The sequence below is a fragment of the Rhinoderma darwinii genome, chromosome 1 (genome assembly GCF_050947455.1).
Source record: "Rhinoderma darwinii isolate aRhiDar2 chromosome 1, aRhiDar2.hap1, whole genome shotgun sequence".
In the NCBI taxonomy this organism is placed as follows: domain Eukaryota; kingdom Metazoa; phylum Chordata; class Amphibia; order Anura; family Rhinodermatidae; genus Rhinoderma; species Rhinoderma darwinii.
In genome coordinates this window covers 134,551,377-134,573,131 of record NC_134687.1, presented here as the reverse complement: position 1 = coordinate 134,573,131, position 21,755 = coordinate 134,551,377, and the positions used below count along the sequence as shown (strand labels likewise).

General features: G+C 41.3%; 1 protein-coding gene across 2 annotated transcripts in view; it reads left to right on the top strand.

Annotated features, from left to right (window-relative positions):
* GAB1 (GRB2 associated binding protein 1) overlaps positions 1–21,755 on the top strand; it is a 128,963-nt gene that overhangs the window by 58,831 nt on the left and 48,377 nt on the right. For both annotated transcript variants that reach the window (XM_075860405.1, XM_075860404.1), the window contains exon 2: positions 20,054–20,348. In XM_075860405.1, the coding sequence (XP_075716520.1) occupies positions 20,054–20,348 (295 nt within the window). The remainder of the gene's footprint in view (positions 1–20,053; positions 20,349–21,755) is intronic.

The following is a 21,755-nucleotide window of genomic DNA, read 5'->3' as shown; positions in this document are numbered from 1 at the left end:
CAAGAAACAATAGACCATTGAACATGTGAACTAGGCCTCAAAGGGGTTGCCCAGGATTTTGTTTTTAGAGCAGGTAATAGATTGGGGCTGAGCTGGTATTGCTGTTCAGCCCGTTCACTTTAATGATACTGAGCTGCCAGACACCCACAACCCATGGGCAGGTGTAGCGCTGTTTTTGGAAAGAAAGCAGCCACATTAATCTGGCTAATCCTATTAAAGGTGTTGTCCACTTTCTGAAAACTGATGACCTATCCACCAGATAGGGCCTCAGTATATGATCGATGCATGTCCGGACTCCGCACCGATCCGGCACTCCGGCTGCCTCTGGGCGCTGGACGATGTTGCAGGAAGCAGATGTCTCCTGTCAAAGAATAGCAGCCGTTCGGCAGTATTGCAGCTCTGCTCCTATTCAAGTGAATAAGAGCAGAGCTGCAATTCCGCCGAACAGCCGCTATGCAGTGGTCAGAGCCATCTGCTTCCGGCTCCAACTACTGCATCCCGTTCCAAACATCAAGTGCACGAAGGCAGCCGGAGTTGTGGATTGTTGCGGGGTCCGGATGTCGAATACGCATCGGTCATATACTGATGTTTTCAGAAAGTGGACAACCCCTTTAATTTGCCTCTGGGCATTGGTTGTACATTCCGGAAGCACTTCGCTCCGGCCCTGAAATAGAAGCAGAGCTGCAGTACTGCAGCATGGCCTCTATGCTATGTCTGGAGCCAACTGCTTCTGGCTCCGTACATCGCATAATGGGCAATAACATTCGGTGCCTGCAAGCCACCAGAGCAGCTGACCGGTGCGGGGTCCAGGTGTCAGACACGCACCGATGACATACTGATGACTTGTCCGGTGGATAGGTCATCAGTTGTCTGGTAGTGGACAACCGCTTTAAGCTTAGTTTAGAGTGACTAGGATCATCTTTGATGTGGGAAGACTTTTCCCTTTAAACTACATAAATTCTATAATATTATTTTTTTACACCCATGACACATGTTCATAACAGATTTTGGATTAAATCCTATTTCAGTAAGCTGGTTTTACATGGCCTGATCCAATGACAACGAGGCCATGTATAGTGGGGGTTTATAAATTCTCTAACATGTTGAGGAACACTCTTGCTGCTGATGCATAGGCGGTTGAGTGACAGATGTGATGTTGACCCCCTATATTGGTAAAGTATCTTTCCATCTATGGCTCTGTATGGATATTTCAATTGGAATCTTCCAAAAATTATAATTACAACCCTATGGCAAGTGAACTTTGAATACTAGATGCTGAGTCTATCTTTAACTCTTTATATGCTGGTGCTTGCCTCTATTGTTGCAGCAATAAATTATTGCCCATGTCTTTCCCCTTATCAGTTTGGAGTATGATAATGTAAAAAAAAAGAGAAACCATATCCTTTTCTTGTTTGCACATTTTCATAGTGAGTGATTTATGTAGCCTTGATTATTCTATTCCTTTTATGAAATGCGGGTAGAGAATATTGTGCGGCAGCATTATCTTTATGCAAAAGAGAACTATCCTAGTCCACCAATCCTGGTATGCTCTTTGTAGCCCCTTGTGTATTGCTGCATTTGTTTTATTAATATACAGTACAGTTGAAGTCAGAACTTTGACCCAGGTCAGCCGCCCATTGCAGAGCGCAGCTCCTGCAGACCGATGTGATGCTGGATCGTAGAGACATGGCAAACAGGTTTGTCTACTGCTTTGATCTTGTATGAAGCAAATTCTGGTATTATACTCTGTATATAGCCAGCAGAATGAACTTGTTTGAACCCAAAGTCTCATTTCATAACCAAGTGCTCTTGATGGTGTTAATTATTATTTTATTTTTTTTAAATGTTATTAAACTATAAAAGTAGCTTAAAGCTGGAAATAGACATAGATATGGAAATAGACATAGATAACTTCTGACAACAATTGGTCAATGTTGTTTCTCTGCATTGTTTGTCACAGATGCTATAGAACAATGGCTGAGGCTCTTCTCACCGAGCCTTACGTTTGGCGTATCCGCTTGAAAAAGCTCCCAGCGCATTGGCCAAACGTATTCTTAAGCATAGGCGTCACTTGACGTGGGGATCTGGCGTGATGTGAATGGAGCCTTATCTAAAATGTGATCATATGTGTTGGATTTTGTTCTTTTGGTTATAATCTGCAGTGTATGGCCAATGCTATTACCATTGTGGGGTGTTGTGGTCGGACCATATGTTGTCTGTAGATTGCAAATGTTTGTAGGGGTATCTGCAATATGTTCTGAAACCCTACCAAATATTCCTTGTTTTCTAAATGCTCTGTTACTGTAACAGTGGAATATATTTGAAATATTAGAATTATTTCTAGATACAGAGTTTTCAGCTGAAAGGTAAATTAGAAGGCAATGTATTTTAACCTAGTTGACATTTTATGAGACCGTATTGTAGCATCTGTACTTAAATCATTGTATAGAAGACCGTTTTACATGTTGAGTTTTTGCTTGTGGTTGATATTCAATGCACTTTATCTTCTAGGCTAATGAGAATCTGTCTTTCAACCTTATGCAATTTTAATGAGCGTTAAAATCTTTAAAGCATCTGTAATGGCAATAGAGTGCGTTGTGTCCATGTCCGAGATTACTTGTACAAGTCCTATATTTAGGAGGAGAAAACAAACGTTCTGGACTTTGTTTTATAACTTCATTTTTACCATGGCGAATTATTGGCTATAAATAAACGCTGGGACAACCACTGTAATCTGCTTTGTACTGTGGAATCCTAGCCCTGGAGTTGTTATACTCTAGTACTAGGTATAGTATACAGTACTTATTTCACAGGTAACCTAACTTATAAGGCTCTGTTCACATTTGCGGTGGAGGCTCCTTCGTATATCCAGCAGGGTTTACCGGAGACCATAGCGTCGCACGCTGCGATATTCTATCCGGTAAAATCACTGACGCGCCGACGGAGCCTATTAGTTAAAGGGTTTCGGCGGTATACGTTATGCAACGGAACAGTTGGTTCCGTCATTCCCTCGTTCTGCTCCTCTGACGGAGCAGCACAGCGCAGGTGTGAATATAGCCCAATACTGACAAATGTTACTAGCATTTCATTTTTTTTTTTTATTGTAGGCCCAATACTTATTTTATTAATTTTTTTTAAATTGTGCTGGTTAGCGAGAACTGAAATTGTAAAATGTAAAGAATACCTCTCGCTGCTCATAAAGCGGTAAGATCCATTGAAGTGTGGTTTGAACATTGAATTATTTTGAAAGTCAATATGTTACAATGTTCTATATTTGTGACATAAAATAACATATTAATGAGCAGTTTGGCATAACTTCGTATTGTATGCAAAACAAACCACTGCTGACCGGAATAATGTATGCTTTTACAAAGGCGTGAAGATAAATAGTAATAAAAATATTACAGAAGTAAATTTAGTGAAAAGCTTCCAAAGCTACACGTGCTTTTTAAAACGGTGCAATTTTTGATGCATATTTTTTTATTTATTATTTTTTTTTACAGCCAAATCTAAAGGGGTTTCAAGGTAAAACTGGAGAAAGTCTTCACACTTCAAACTTTCTCTGTTAAACATATGCTCTACCAAACCCACCTGGATATAGAGAGTCTAACTTTTTATGTATACAAATGAGTGACCCCTTCAATCCTGTAAAGTGTCATTTATCTGCTAAACGGGGTCTCTGGCAACACCAGCCACTTAAACTGTATTTACACATTTGGTTCTCAACCTCCCGTTAAATGAGCGATGGTTTGAACACTTGCTTCTAGCGTTGAATTGACATTTTCACTATTGTCGTAACATAGACGGTCCTTTTTAAACCCATATTTTACCGTAAGGGTAGGGACGCAAACGGCGTAAACACTTTGGATTTTCCGCAACGGATTTCATTGCAGAAAAACCACGGCATGTTATAGTAGCAGCAGAGTGGATGACATTTGATCAATCCACACACTGCAGAAAAAATAATCAGAAAAAACGTTCATAAATGGATATGCAGTGCGGGCTCATGCATTTTGTTTAATTTTCCTAGCACGATTTCCGCAGTGGGGATTCTGCCCAAAAATCTTGACCACGATTTGGTGTCATTTTTCAGTCAGAATTCCCTATGTATTCCAGGAAGGATACGCTGTGTACTCTAAGGCTGGGTTCACACGAGCACATTAACGTCCGTAATGGACGTACGTATTTCGGTCGCAAGTCCCGGACCGAACACAGTGCAGGGAGCCGGGCTCCTAGCATCATAGTTATGTACGACGCTAGGAGTCCCTGCCTCTCTGCAGGATAACTGTCCCGTACTGAAATCATGTTTTCAGTACGGGACAGTAGTTCCACGGAGAGGCAGGGACTCCTAGCATCGTACATAAGTATGATGCTAGGAGCCCGGCTCCCTGCAGTGTGTTCGGTCCGGTACTTGCGGCCGAAATACGTCCGTCAATTACGGACTTTAATGTGCTCGTGTGAACCCAGCCTTAGGCCCCCTGCACACAGCCGCAATTTTAATCCACAATTACGCAGTTCCATTCGTTTCTATGGCCCACAGACACTTTCCTGTATATTTACAGGTATTTGTCCGGGACGTAGGAATGACCCGCAAAATATAGGACATGTTCTATTTTTTTGAATTGAAGGACCATGCTCCCATACTTTTATAATAGGAGCACGGCCTGCAAATGCGGATGACAGTCCGCGGCTGTCCGTGCCTGTGATCACTATGGCCGTGCAGGGGGCCTAACACAGTGTATCTCCACCCTGTGTGCATTACAGTGACCTCCGATAACTAGGATTTTGTTTAATATTGTAGTGCAGCTGAATATTTCTCCATAGGACGTTGTCTTATTTTTATTATTGGTATTATTTTGTTCCCGTTTTCTTTTCTATGTTCGTTTCATTATGGTAGTTGTCACACGGTTTATTAGTTAATCAGCAAACAGGGATAATTTATAGGCTGCTGCCAGATTGCTTTATGGGAACACCAGGAAAGCAATACTATCTCACCAGTGTAGTGAACAGATCAGTAGATGGCACGGCTGCATTAGGCTGTCGGGGGATTGAAGTAATGGCTTACCATGAAGGCCGTACAGTGAAGCAGCACAAGGATTACCTCATCGCATTAGCTGATTGAATGCAGGCTCGCACAAGATCTTGTAGTTGATCTTCACATCAGAACAATATACACCCAGCTGGGGACTGTTGTGTGCGTGAAAAGTAACCCATTAGAGTGCTGGAGGCTCTTTACAATACTAGACAGTGCCCAATGCCAGAGGTCTGCAATAAAGAGATGTTACATTCCTTACAGCTCTGAAATTAGAAGTTCAAGGGCAAAACCAATCACTTCTCTAGGGTCTGACTTGTGAAGAACCTTTCTCTGGCAAACACATAGTTAAAGGGGTTGGGAAAGCCTAAACATTGAGGGCATAAAACTTGAATATGCGATCAATGTGATCGGTCTCGGTACCCCCACTGGTACCCCGTGATCACGAGAATGAAAGGGCTTTTTATTGCTCACAAGGCATGTTAGACGCATCGTTGTTCTATACGTCACATTTGCATCGATATTAAATAAAATAAAAAAATGGCTAGAAATAAATGGTAAAAGTACAACCATAGATAATCTTGTTCACTCTTTCATCCTTCAGCATGTCCTGCATCTTCCTCAAATAGTCCTGTAAAAATCTGGTTGAGATCATAAGGGTTAATTTCCTGCTGATCCGTTCCATTTTTGTCTGGTGAATGGCTGAGGGGTGGGACTTTGCCAAGTGGCAGGACTTAGAGCCTCAGTCACCCCCTTTTTTCTGCGGTCACTGAGGGTAACATAAGAGAGTTATAGATACGCTGATTTTAGCGTAAAAGTGAGGTGTATTCTTATTTTTGTTTGCAAAATGTGCATCTTAGGCCCCATGCACACGACAGTATTTTCATCTATCCAGAAATACGGTCAGTAAATACGGATCAGTAGGCATCCGTATTTCATCAGTATATACAGCAGGGTGTCCGTAAATATGGTGCGTATTGCATCCGTATATACGGATCTTTACAAAAAGAGGGCGGTTGCAAATGATGTCGTCAACATGTTGCCTAGCAATGCTTCAGTAAATACAGACGGTATACGGATGCACATCAGTAGCCGTCCGTATTTATGGAAGCTCCCATAGACTTCTATGGGAGAGTTCTTGCCGTAATTACTGACAAGAATAGGACCGGTTCTATGATTTTTTTTGAGCACAGACACCCATCACTAAAAATACTGAAAGTTGTCCGTGGCCAATAGAAATGAACGGGTCCGTACTTACTGATGAAAAATACTGTAGTGTGCATGGGGCCTTAATCGGCGCAGCGCTCACGTCACACTGTGTGAGGAAGAGTCCAGCATATTCATGAGGGGTGTGAACCCCGCCTTCCAGCCGCTGATTGACCGTTTTCTCCCTATGCACAGAACAAGGGAGAAAACTGTAAATGAGGGCGGGGTTATTGCACCTCATGAATACGCTGGACTCTTCCTCATAGTGCAATGAGATTTAAAATGTTCGTTTTACAAACCGTAAACCTTACCCATACGTAACACTGAAATCAAGGTCTCTGACGCCATCTTATGCTTCCCTTCCCGCAAATCGGCGTTACTGTACGTCCTTTTTATCGGCTCGTTCCCGCAAATGGGCGTACAGTAACGTCCTGAGGATGAAGCAGGCACAGGAGCTGTGCACGCTTCATCCTCAGCGGGTGTCGGCTGTAATATACAGCTGACATCCCGCTGCAACAGCGGCGATCACTGTTCTGTCCGATCGCCGCCATTTAACCCCTCAAATGCCGCTGTCAATAGCGACAGCGGCATTTAAGTGATTGATACAGAGGGAGGGGGCTCCCTCTGTACCCCGTTGGCCCCCCGTGAAAAATCGCGGGGTTCTGATGGTTGCAATGGCAACCAGGAAGCCTAGCAATGGCTTCCTGGTTGCCAGGTACGGGAGCCTATTAGGTCCTGCCCGAGGCAGGACGTAATAGGCTCAACTGTCAGTTATAAAATGACAGTTATAACACACTGCACTACACAAGTAGTGCAGTGTATTGTACAGGGGATCAGAAGATCAGATCTTCCAGTCCCCTAGTATGTGTAAAAAAAAGGTTAAAAAAAGTTTTAGATAAATAAATAAATAAAAGTTTTATGTAATAAAAACAATAATCATCTTGTGTCCCTGATCAAGTCCTTTATAATTAGAAAAAAATGGAAAAAAAGACAAAAACTGGACATAATAGGTATCGGCGTGACCTATAAAAATATAATATTATTTATCCCGCACGGTGAACACCGTAAAAAAAATACCATAAAAAACAATAGCAGAATTTCCTTTTTTGGTCACGTTGTTTCCAATAAAATGGAATAAAAAGTGATCAAAAAGCCGCATGTACCCAAACTTGGTACCAATAAAAACTACAGTGTGTCACGCAAAAAACAAGCCCTCACAAAGTTCCTTCGACATAAAAATAAAAAAGTTATGGCTCTCAGGATATGGTGACACTAAAACATTTTATTTATAAAAAGGGTTTTTATTGTGTAAAAGTAGTAAAACCTATAAAAACTATATAAATTTGGTATTGCCATAATCGTATCAAACCGCAGAATAAAGTAAACATGTTGTTTATGCAGCACAGAGAACGCCGTTAAAAATTGATTAAAAAAAAACAGCGAGAGAATTTCTGTTTTTTGGTCTCCAAAAAATGTCATAAAAACTGATCACATTATCACATTTACCCCAAAATGATACTAATAAAAACGACAGCTCATCACATGAAAATCAAGCACTCACAAAGCTCGTCAACGGAAAAATAAAAAGTTATGACTCTTGGAACGCAATAATGCAAAACGACGACCCAGACTAATTTATATGTGCAGCAGTTCTTCACCTAAAACCCCACGTGATTATTTGCAGCCCCCATTTGTAGACCCTGTAAATGCAGCGGAATCTATGAAATTTTGGGGTCTGTGCTACATATGGGGCTAGTGAAGAAGTCAAAGATTAGGCAATACAGGAGTGCGGATATTTTGTACAACACCACAGACACCCTTTAGAAGTGCGACTCCTACACCCAAAAATCCGGCCTGTGCATGAAGGATTGGTTCAAAGCGTACGTCACTATCCTGGGATCATTCATTTTATTATTCATTCTCCCCATTATTACATCATCCTATTATGACCTATTGCACTCCGCCCAGCTTACATATACCCTGATGTACTCCACATAGCTTACATATACCCCGATGTACTCTGCCCAGCTTACATATACCCTGATGTACTCCACATAGCTTACATATACCCTGATGTACTCCGCACAGTTTACATATACCCTGATACACTCCACCCAGCAAACCTATACCCTGATGAACTCCGCCCAGCTTACATATACCCTGATGTACTCCGCCCAGCTTACATATACCCTGATGTACTCTGCACATATTACATATACCCTGATGTACTCCGCCCAGTTTACATATACCCTGATGTACTCCGCCCAGCTTACATATACCCTGATGTACTCCGCCCAGCTTACATATACCCTGATGTACTCTGCACATATTACATATACCCTGATGTACTCCGCCCAGTTTACATATATCCTGATGTACTCCGCACAGCTTACATATACCCTGATGTACTCCTCACATATTGCATATACCCTGATGTACTTTGCACAGCTTACATATACCCTGATGTACCCCTCACATATTGCATATACCCTGATGTACTCTGCACAGCTTACATATACCCTGATGCCCTCCGCCCAGCTGATATATACCCTGATGTACTCCTCACATATTACATATACCCTGATGTACTCCGCCCAGCTTACATATACCCTGATGCACTCTGCCCAGCTTACATATACCCTGATACACTCCACCCAGCTAACATATACCCTGATGCACTCCGCTCAGTTTACATATACCCTGATACACTCCGCCCAGCTTACATATGCCCCCATATTATAAGCTGAAACACCAGTAAAATACTAAACAAAACTACTACCAAGCAAAATCTGTGCTCCAAAAGCCAAATGGAGGTCCTTCTGGGCCTGGCAGTGTGCCCAAACAGCAGTTAATGACCACATATGGGGTATTACTGTACTCTGGAGAACCCCTTAACAATAATTTATGGGGTGTGTGTCTACGGTGGTACAAGCTGGGCACAACACATTGGGCACTGAAATAGCATATATGTGGAAAATGGCAATTTTAAATCTGCAACATCCACTGTGCACTAATTTCTACAAAACCTTTGGGGTTAAAATGCTCACTACACTTCTAGATTAATTCCTTGAGGGGTGTAGTTTCCCAAATGGGGTCACTTTTCGGGGGTTTTCACTGTACTGGTACCTCAGCGCAATGCAACATGGAGTAAAAAAGAAATTTTGTAAAATCTCCACTCCAAAAACGAAATTGCACTTTTTCCCTTTAGACTCTTGCTGTATGTCCAAATAGCAGTTTACAACCACATATGGGGTACTTCCCTATTCAGGAGAAATTTTGTCACACATTTTGTGGTGTCTTTTCTCCTGTATTGCTTGTGTAAATGAAAAATTATGTGCTAAATCTATAGGTTATTGGAAAAAAAAAAATTTTTTCATTTTCACGGCCCAATTCTAATAAAATCTATAAAACACCTGAGGGCTCAAAATGCTCACTACACCTCTAATTTAATTCTTTGATAGGTATAGTCTCCAAAATGGGATCACACCTGGGGAATTTCTACTATACTGGTACTTCAGGGGCTCTGCAAATGCGACATGGCCCCCGGAAACCAATTCCGCAAAATCTGAGCTGCAAAATCCAAATGGTGCTCCGTCCCCTCTGATCCCTGCCGTGGGTCCAAACAGCAGTTTATTACCACATATGGAGTATTGCCGTAATCAGGAGAAATTGCTTTACAAATGTTTAGGTGCTTTTTCTCCTTTATTCCTTATAAAAATTAGAAAATTCTATGTTTTTTCAGAAAAAAAGTCTATTTTCATCTTCACAGACTAATTCTAATAAATTCAGCAAAAAACCTGTGGGGTCAAAATGCCAACTATACCACTAGAAAAATTCCTTGAGGGGCATAGTTTCCAAAATTGAGTCACTTTTGGGGGGTTTCCCCTATTTAGGTCCCTCCAGGGCATTGCAAACACGACACGGCACCAAAAAATATTCCAGTAAAATCAGTGCTCCAAAATCCAAATGGCGCTCCTTCCCTTCTGAGCACTGCCGTGGGTCCAAGCAGCAGTTTATTACCACATGTGGGGTATTTCCGTAATCGGGAGAAGTAGCTTTAAAAGTTTTGGGGTGCTTTTTCTCCTTTATTCCTTGCAAAAATTCGAAAATTCTAAGTTTTTCCACAATAAAAGTAGATTTTCATTTTCACAGACTAATTCGAATAAATTTAGGAGAAAATCTGTGGGGTCAAAATGCTAACTATACCCCTAGATAAATTCCCTGACAGGTGTAGTTTCAAAAATTGGGTCACTTTTGGGGGTTTCCACTGTTTTGGCACCACAAGACCTCTTCAAACCTGACATGGTGCCTAAAATATATTCTAAAAAATGGAGGCCCCAAAATCCACTAGGTGCTCCTTTGCTTCTGAGGCCTGTGTTTCAGTCCATTATCACACTAGGGCCACATGTGGGATATTTCTAAAAACTGCAGAATCTGGGCAATAAATATTGAGTTGCGTTTCTGTGTTACAGAAAAAAATGTATTACATATGAATTTTGTAAAAAAAAATGAAATTTGTACATTTCACCTCTACTTTCCTTCAATGCCTGTGAAATGCCTAAAGGGTTGAAACACTTTCTGAATGCTGTTTTGATTACTTTGAGGGGTGAAGTTTTCAAAATGGGGTGTTTTATGGGGGTTTCTAATATATAAGGCCCTCAAAACCACTTCAGAACTGAACTGGTCCCTGAAAAAAATAGCCTTTTGAAATGTTCTTAAAAATATGAGAAATTGCTGCTAAAGTTCTAAGCCTTGTAACGTCCTAGAAAAATAAAAGGATGTTCAAAAAACGATGCAAACATAAAGTAGACATATGGGAAATGTGAACTAGTAACTATTTTGTGTGGTATTACCTGAAAACATGATTACAGTACGGGACAGTTGTCCTGCAGCGAGGCAGGGACTCCTAACATCGTACATAACTATGATGCTAGGAGCCCGGCTCCCTGCACTGTGTTCGGTCCGGGACTTGCGGCAGAAATACGTCCGTCAATTACGGACGTAATTAGTGTGTGTGCACATACCCTAAGCGTGTGAACATACCCTTAGGATTATTCTGTGTGTCGGAGGTACACAGAAGGTGCTGTCAGTCCAGCTGACGGAGTTGGCTTACAGTGGCTCTATGAAGTTTTTATGTATGGTGCATACGTAGAAGCTGAATCGTAAAAAGCAAATAAAACTTGCTAATGTCAAATTGAAAAAATGTTTAACCGGTTGCCGACCGCTGGCTGTGTATTTACGGCCAGCGGTCAGGGTCCTTAAAACCCGTGCCATAGACTATTTACGGCGCGGGTTTTAGCTTGCTGTCCGAGCGATCGGGCAGCTGAATGTCGGGGTTCCGCCAGTCAGTGACTGCCGTAGGACCCTGAGGAGAGGATAGATGCAGCTTTCGCTTCATGGTCTACGAAAAAAAATTACAAAAATCACGTGGCTAGCCCAACAAATAAAAAAGTTAGACTTTTTCCATTTGCATGCATTTTTTTAATTTTATTTTGTTCGTTCAGTGTATCCTCCTTGGCTCATTAAGGGTATGTTTCCACAGGCAAGATACTCGTAATTTGCTTGCATTTTTTTTTAAGCCAAAACCAGAATTGGATCCAGGAGAGCAAACCTAGAAATACTTCTCTTATGTATGTGTTTTGGCCTGTAAAATATTGGCAAAATCTGCAGCAAATTTACTCTGTGGGAACATGGCTTTTGAGGACCTGTGAACAGTTCTAAAATTTGTGTTTTATGCCAGTAAGGGTATGTTCACACGGCCTATTTTCAGGTGTAATTCGGGCGTTTTACGCCTCGAATTACGCCTGAAAAAACTGCTCCAATACGTCGGCAAACATCTGCCCATTCATTTCAATGGGTTTTACGACGTTCCGTGCAGACGAGGTGTATTTTTACGCGTCGCTGTCATAAGATGGCGCGTAAAAAGACGCCCGCGTCAAAGAAGTGCAGAACACTTCTTGGGACGTAATTGGAGCCGTTTTTCATTGACTCCATTGAAAAACCGCTCCAATTACGTCTGTAATGGACGCCGCGAAAAACGCGTGCACTTGTAAAAACGTCTGAAATTCAGGAGCTGTTTTCGCCTGAAAACTGCTCCATAATTTCAGACTTATTTTGCGTTGCCGTGTGAACATACCCTTACGTGCACATACCCTTATGCTCCTGCAGACAACCATGGTGTCTTCATTAATTTGGCAAAGTTTTACAAAATAAATCCATCGACACGCTAAACTCGTGAATAGATTTACAAACCGTAGTAAACAAATAGCAACATTTAAAACTTAATCGAAAATTGGAAGATGACCCTTTTTTAGTGCCAATCTGTAAAACGGGCATGATGAGGCTCAATACTTCCCTGGCAATGGTCCATAGTTTTAACTCCTCACTTCCCAGGCACCTGTTTAAAGCAGATCTGTGTATTGTTGGGGAGGAATGGCGGTCTTTGTTTTCTTCACCCCCTCAGCTGCAAGAGGGAAGCAGCCCCCCACCTCTCATGCATGAAATCCTACTGGATGATTGCAGCCACTGTTATTTCCACTTCCATTGTGTCTGCTTCCTGTTGGTCAAAGGTTATTATGATGGGGATTCTGCATGGAGATGGGAAGCTTACAGGAAAGAAAGCCTCTGCTGCAGGTCTAAACGCTCACAAGCTTCAAATCATTTTGGTTTTCTGCTGGGAAAACAAAGGTAATTTGCTTCCCCCTCTGAGTTTGCACTTTGCGTTCAATTACGGAGAACGTTCACGGTGAGGATGTCGCTGCTGCTGTATGAAATGGGCTTTTTAGACGGCATTGCCACCATCCTGTTGCGTCAATGAAAGCTGCTTTTCTTCTGTCCACTCTTAACTCCGTAGTTGCCAGAGTGGCTGTGGTGCATTGGTACTGAAGACTTCCACCAGGATCCTTTGCTAAGAGCCAAAGCAGTGTCTGTGTTACCCACCGGTAGATGACCATACAGATTATGTAGGAAAATTGCTGGGGAAGAGGACGGTTGAGTGGGCTCCACCCTTGCTTTTGTATTTTTCGGTTGTGCGGTATTTCAGTACTGTAGTATGTGGTATGTGTTTGTTTGTTTTTTTTGTTACTGTGATTGTATTTTTCTTTTAGGTCACGAGCCTTTTTAGCTGTCATTTGTCAAGGCACAGGATTGTGTGATGGGGTTGGCATGTTTTTATTGAGCAAAAGGAACTGTAACCAATTTAACTTTTCAGTATTGCTTCACGCGCCGGATTAGTAGAGCGTGTACTTTTTTCAATATTACAGATTTTTCCCCTCCGGTTTTTTTGTTTTTTAACCTTTCTTCACTATGTATTTAGTGCTTAAACCACATATAATGTAATCCTACATGGGATGGACGACAGGTGCATATTTGCTTAGGTGTTTTTTATTTACTTTTTAATAGTATGTGAACATGGTAAAAATATAACTTTTAGGGTATGTTCACACGTAGTGACCAAAAACGTCTGAAAATACGGAGCTGTTTTCAGACTAAAACAGCTCCTGATTTTCAGACGTTTTTGTAGCAACTCGCGTTTTTCGCGGCGTATTTTACGGCCGTTATTGGAGCTGTTTTTCAATGGAGTAAATGAAAAACGTCCCAAGAAGTGACATGTACTTCTTTTTCGCAGGCTTCTCTTTACGCGCCATATTTTGACAGGGACGTGTAAAATTAAGGCTCGTGGGAACAAAATACCGTAAAACCCATTGAAGGCAATGGCCAGATGTTTGTAGGCATTTTTTCAGGCATAATTCGAGGAGTAAAACGCCCGTATTACGTCTGAAAACCCTGCGTGTGAACATACCCTCATATCTAGTTGTTTTAGGCCCCATGCATACGACCGTAAAAATCGCCTCTAATTGCTGACCGTAATTACGGACTTATTCACTTCTATTGTCCACTGACACCTTTCCGTTTTATTTACGGCCTTAATTCAAGCTTAGGCCTTATTCACACTAACGTATTTTTTGTCCGTGTGCTGTCTGTTTTAACGGAGCCATGCAATTCAATAGAGCTATTCAGACATCCGTTTTTTCTTATTTACAGAGCGCGTCTGTTGCAAGGAACTCTCCGCATGTCCTACCCTGGTCCGTTTTTGCGGAGCAGATATGGCCGTGTGCTGTCCGTTTTTCAGTTGTTAAAAAATGTAGAAAAAAAAAGTGAAACCAGGTAGTGGAGAAAAACTGATGAGAAAAGCGAATGATACATGGAATCCACACGGACGCAACACTGACATAACTTATGCGTGAAAAACAGTTATTTGCTGTGCGAATCTGAAATGTTTGTGTAGATAATGCCTAACCACGGATGGGTTCGGCATCACCCAGAACTGGGATTCGTTTCTATCAGACATTTATGGAATATCCTGTGAATATGCCATAAATGTCTATGGCGGTGTTCACATCAGAGTTGGCCATCCATTCGTGGGTTCCATTGCAGCTTTCCGTTGGAGGAACCCATGAACAGAAAGCTAAACGGAAACAAAATATTCCTTCTGCATTCACGTTGATTTTAATGGTAATTCTTCTGTTACAAATAGTTTCCTTTGTTTTTTTTTTTAACGAAAAACAATAGTATAGTCTTCTACGCTATTTCCACTTGAACAAGCCTGAAACCTTACAGAACGGAAACAAACGGAAACCATTTGCAACTGAAGCATCACCATTAAAATCAATGGTAATGCACACGGAAGCTATAGTTTCTGTTTGCCTTTCCGTTCATGTGTTCCTCTGACGGAAAGCTGAAACGGAACCCATGTTCGGAAAAGCAACGCTGATGTAAACAGGCACGCCATGAACACGACCGTGCCCGTAATGACTGGCGCGGACAGTCGCCTTTTTTTACGGACCATGCTCCCATTATAAAGTATGGGAGCACGGTCCGTAAAATCAAAAAATAGGACTTATTTATAGAAACAAATGGGCCCGTAATTACGGCCGATTATACGGTCGTGTGCATGGGGCCTTAGGGTATGTTCACACTGCCTATTTTCGGGCTGTAAACGGCCGTAAAATTGGAAGCAGAACGCCTCCAAACATCCGCCCATTGATTTCAATGAGAAAAACGGCGTTCTGTACCGACGGGCCATTTTTTTGCGCGGCCGCATAAAAAAAATGCTGTAAAAAAAAAAAATTGCAGGTCACTTCTTGGGACGTTTTTGGAGCCGTTATTCATAGACTCTATTGAAAACCGCTCCAATAACGACCGTAAAAAATGGCACGAAAAAAAGTGCAGCGAAAAACGGGAGTGGCTTTTTGAGTTTGCGTGTGAACATACCCTTAGATTGGAATGCAACGCAAAGTTTTCCTCTGGACTGCAGCTTTCTCCCGATAATTAACACGAGACTTCCCGCCATGTCATCATTTTTCCTGTTGCTAGACCTCTGTTGGGTCTATTCATCTATTCATTTATCTATTGAGTAACATTGTGTTGATGGAAGTCTACTAATCTGTGTGTGACAAGGCATGTATTAGTTAAACCTTTTACCACTCCCTTTATTTAGTTTTGTATGAGGCTTTCATTTTGGGTCTAATATCGTTCTAGCCATCAGTGAAAGAGCAGATTTACATCTATAGTTGTAGAGGTTTGCTTTGGCATTGTGGTGATCGTTTAAGGTAACCGTAAATGGCAATGCAGTCAGATGCTTTTTTTTTTTTTTAGCAGAGGTGACAATTTCTGCCATAATGATGCTAAAGGCAAAGCACCAGCAAACCTGCATATGTTGGCGTGTGAAGCATCTAATAGCAGCATGGCCAATTTCAACTGCATAAATACAAATGTAGCAAACAAGAACTTTTTCAGTCAATACAGAGATTTTTTGGACAAAACACAATTTGCCTATAAGGGCTAGCTCACACTGAGTACTTTGTCGCTGTTTTTGACACGAAAACCGCGTCGGAAACCGCACCAAAAAATTCCCAAAATCGCCTCCCAAGAATTTCAATGGAAGGTGACGTGCCGTTCGGGCATTTCCGTCTCTGACCTCCCATTGATATCAATGGGAGGCAGAGATCGCACTTTTCGCTGCAGTTTTCGGTCGCGGGCGAAAAACGCAAGTGTTCTTCTGGCAGATTTTTCCAGCTGCAAAATACTCAGTTTGAACATATCCTAAGGCAACAAAACCCTATTTTTCACACTCCTAACAGAAGATATTGAATTTTTCTAGTCCCATAATTCCTAATAATGAAAATAACCTTTTTTTAAAGGCACGTAGCCCATATTCTAAAAACAACCCATGAGCCCAGAGACGTTTTCACTCATATAGATATGATCTAATATAATAATATACGGTCTATACTAGAGGGAAGAATTCATTCTGAGCTGATGGTATGTTAAAAACATTCAACAAAGCCCCCCGACATGTTTCGCCGAGATGTCGCCCTCAGGGGTACAATGGGGCACCTACTAGGGCAAATATTTTTGTATTTCTTTGTTTTGTTGTATTAGAGGTTTACAGAGACATTTTGTCATCACTTGGGAATAAACCTTTTTCGGCTCTGTTTACATCTGCGTTGGGGTCCCGTTCTGACGTTCCGTTGGAGCTTTCAGTCAGAACGGGACCCTGCGCAGACACAAACTGGTTTCCATCACCATTGATTTCAATGGTTACGCATCTGGTGCCCGTGATTTCCGTTTGTCTCTATTGTGCAACCAGACCCGTCGTTTTGCCGGAAGCAATAGCGTAGTCTACGGAACGTCAGAACGGGACCCCAACGCAGATGTGAGCAGAGCCTAACCTACATGCTACTATCATTATTTTAGTGCATTTTGGCTGTTTACACAACTTAAAGTTAGAATCAACATAAAAAAAAACAAAAAACCTAGTGAGTGGTGACAATAGTTCAACAACAGGAAATGTTATCCAAATGTGCATGCGTAACAGATGATCAGGATGGTGGTTACTGGAGTGGAAACTTCCATTCGGCCTGTTTTTTCCTTATTTTGTTCAGTTCTATCTGTTTTACTTCCTGGAAAACCATTTCCTAAAGTGCTAATTAACATAAATGAAATACACGTGCCTTGCCAACAATCCTTGGTCCCGGGTTACTGCCCTCAACTACTACTTCACGGTCACACATATCATATTCATGTTTTCATTACATAAGTATCATAAATCACATTCTTGGCATACATTAACTGAAATAGGAAAATATACGGATAGATTTAGTGGTTTCCAGGTGTACATGGGCTTGTCTGAGAGGTTATCCAGAGCGAGAGCTGCTCGAATTTTTTAATGTGAATACGCAAGAAAATTGTGACCCGCTCATTCACACTAAAGGCCTCATGCACACGACCGTAGCCATGTGCACGGCCGTGATTTTCGGGTCGGCCGGCAGCGGACTGTCAGCCGCAAATCGCGGGCCATGCACATGGCCGCTGCCATTATTTTCAATGAGCACGGACTGCAGGACACGGCCGTAAAAAGACATGTCCGTTGTTCTTGCGGTGCGGGCTCCCGGGCCATGCACGGACCGTAAAAACTATGGTCGCGTGCATGGCCCCATAGAAATGAATGGGGCCGCAATTCTCCCGTGGATTTTCGGGGGAATTGTGTCCACAAAAGCACTTTCGTGTGCATGAGGCCTTAGTATTCTGAAAGTAGTCTCCTTTAGAAGCATTGCTACTAGTGGAGAATATAGCGTCTCATGTATTTCCCACGGCCTGTAATGCAGACCTGTAGAGACGTGTGCCTGTGCGCAGGGTCCTTGCACTCGAAAATGCGTTGCTTGGGCTATATATGGACTTTCCGTGTAAATCTCTTCTCTTTAGCAGCAGTTACAAAATTTGTGTTTGCCATAAGTGCTTTTTTTTTTTTTTTTGTTTTGTTGGTGTTTTAGGCTCATGAAATTGGCTTGTATATGCATTTAAATTTTATTCTTTAGGACTACAGCTATCTCGTGATAACTAATCTGGTCACATCAAGTCAGAACCAATCAGCTAGTCTACTAAGCATATTAATGCCGCAAAAAACAAGGCATGCCAACACCTACCGGCCTGGCATATGCTAAAAGGACACGTATTGTGACTAAAACGACTGCTTATCAAAGTGTTGTCTTTTAGATGCATTACATTTTTTTAAGTGTATTCTAAAGCCGGCAGGGACGATCTCTACTGTGGTCCTGAATACGTTAAATCCAAAAATAGAAGCGCTGTAAGAATGTGAGATATTCTCCAATAACAAAGAGTAATTTATGTGGAGTTTTGCGCAATCTGACAGAAACAGAGCCACTTTTGTACTATGATTGGCATGGGTGCTGATGTCAGTTTGCTTGTCTGGCATTAAGCTTTATGCTACTACTAAACTCTTCTTTGTACTCCCAGCCAGGAGACCTTTGTATATGCCCTGCTAAAGTGCACAGTCAGTAATTTGCTCCCCCCCCCCCCCCCCCCCCCATTTTCGTTTTAATCTGTTCCAGTACCAATGAGTGACTCATTTATTGAAAGGATCCTACATAAAGAGTAGCAGGTGCCTCTATACTGAAGTTAGCAGTGTAGTTATGTGCTGTGCCACGCAATTAGACATCTGAGGGAAGCGCAAAGCCAGAGAGACTCATTCTGATGAGTAATGCAAACTGTTCAGACATCACTTTTTTTTGGGGAAGGGGAAATTGAGGATGTGTTGGAAAGGATGACTATTTTGTATTGAAGTGGTATATTTGGCCTCTGACACCAATTCATAACCTATCTCCGTTTTTCGATTTTAGAGTTTTTTCATATCCCCATATATATATATATATATATATAGTGCTGCAATTTCAATCAGGAATTCAATTGTTGAAGCTTTTAGATTGCATAGCACTGCAAAAAAACATTACAACTGCAGATTATCTGGATTCATTGTGATATCTGCTCACATATGTAAGGCTACATTCACACGAGCGGATCAGATTCACGCGCGTGAATCCGGTCCATTATGCATCAGTGTGCTTTGCGAGGGGCATGCGTTATTCAGGCACTCGCAAAGCACATCTATTTTTTATTTTTTTTTCAATTGAATTGATGCGTAAATCACGCACAGCACACGGATGTGCATTCGTGTGCTGTGCGTGATTTTCACGCACCCATTGATTTCAATGGGTGATTGGTGCGTGAAAAACGCACCAATATAGGACATGCAGTGAGCTTTGCACAACGGACACACGCTGCATGAAATCTCCTGCATGTGTGAACGGCCCCATTGAAATCCATGGGTCCGCGGGCTGCGCGTGATTTCCCTGCGCAGCACACTGACGATATTCATGTTCGCCGGAATGAGCCATCATAGTTAGATTTTGTAGGAGGGTTGTCTTTCCTATTTCTGTACATTTTTTCCATCCTACAAATGGAAAAAAAAGTAACACACCCACTGTAGCAAATGCAGTAAAGTAGCAATTTATAGTATTTTTTTTGTTTTTTATTTAATTTTTTTTGGTGTGGGATTAAACTTTCCTTTTAAAATATGTGCCTAAGCCTCAGTTGTACCTCAGATTACCAGCCACAAATGCCCCCCAGTACCCAACTCACACTTACATACTGTGCTTCTTCTTGCCCTATAGCAATTGTTCCTGGTCACATATGTCTGACACTGGTCTCCTCACTTGTAAAAATTGATACTAGTAGAAATGTTGAGGTCCAATACCTAATTTATTCTAGTTTATTATTAACTTTATTATAAGAGTTAAGTACGTTTCACTTTGCCGATGGAATTCAATTAAGGAGACCAGGGAATTATGTAGTACATGTGATGTGCTAGTTTGCGATGCAAAATACAAATATTGTATTTTATGTAATATGTCCTGGACTGTATGGGATTTATAACTTGTTGTATTTGTCTTCTAGGCATGGAAGCGGAGGTGGTTTGTCCTTCGCAGCGGACGTTTAACAGGAGATCCCGATGTGCTAGAATACTACAAGAATGACCATGCCAAGAAGCCTATCCGTATTATTGACTTGAACCTTTGTGAGCAAGTTGATGCTGGACTGGTTTTCCCCAAAAAAGAATTTGAACATAGTTATATTTTCGATATCAAAACCATTGACCGAATATTTTATTTAGTGGCTGAAAGTGAAGAGGAAATGAATCGGTGGGTTCGAAGCATATGTGACATCTGTGGATTCAATCCCACTGAAGACGGTAAGAGTGATTCATTTCTTAATCTCCTATCCGAATGCACACCATCCTTGTTTTGCGAGATGATTCTGAACAGAATAGCGTAGTAGACTACGCTATTCTATCCAGCAAATACACTGTATCCCCAACATAAGCCAAAAGGACACTCTCTCTTCTTGCCCTTGTTGGTATAACTGGAGTCTCTGGGTATGTTTTACGTAATCACTCAGAGCTTTGTCGCATACATCAAACGTGCAGGGGAAACCGTGTAAGAAGCCTAAGGCTATGTTCACCCTTGCATTAGTTTTTTTTTTTTGTTTTTTTTTTAGAATTTTTAATCGGTTTCCATTGCTTTTCGCAGAGCAGAATAGCGTAGTATGCTGCTGCTATTCTTCCAGTGAAATGAAAACCGATACAATGCCTAAATTTGATAAATATTTTTTACTGTGAGCCATAAACAATAATTAAGACAAAAAAGAACTTTAACCCCTTGGAGACACGGCCAATTTCTTTCCATTGTTGCAGTCCAGTAACCATATGGGGGCTTGTTTTTTGTGGGATGAGTTGTAGTGGTACTATCTAATTTACTATGTAATGTACTGTGAAACTGAGAAATTCTTTGTGGGGTTAAATGGGGGAAAAAAGCAGTGATACCTCCATTGTTTTACTTGTTAGGGTGTTCGGCATACGTTACAAACAACGTTTACTTTATTTTGTGTCGGCACAGACAATCGGCTATGGCTGCATTTTTAATCCTTATTCTTTATTTTCCTAAAGCATTCACCTGGTTGAACTAGTAAAATATTACATTATTTAACCAGACTTTTATGGACGCGGCGATACCAATTATGTTTCCTTTTTATATTTTTACATCCATATTTTTTTATGAAAAAAGGGTTTAGTTACTTTTACATATTTTAATTCTTTTTTACATTTTTAAAAATGTTGTTAAACATTTTTTTCATTTTAGTCCCCTATGGGAATCTTTGATGTGATTGTTAGATCGCTCATGCAATACACTTCAACTGTGCCCTACTATAAAGCCTTGCCTCTAGCTAGGCTTAATAGTAGGACACTGATTGCAGAACTGGAGGCCTTCAATAGGCCTCCAGCTGCCATGGCAACTGACCAGCATTCCGCGACTTGGGACATTTTTTTTTTTTTTATAACACGACCCATATCTATACTTCACCACAACTTTGTCTCTGACCTTTTTCGAGAGCTCCTTGGTTTTCTTGTTGCTTGCTTAGTGGTGTTACAGACTTAGTGGTGTTCAGAACAGGTGTATTTATACTGACCTGTGACCTATCATGTGACATTTAACTAGTTATTTGACTAATGAATAATTGTTAGGAATTTTCATCGCAAAGGGGGTGAATTCACATACACTCACAACTTTTTTTTTTTTAAGAAGGTTTTTTTTTTCATTCC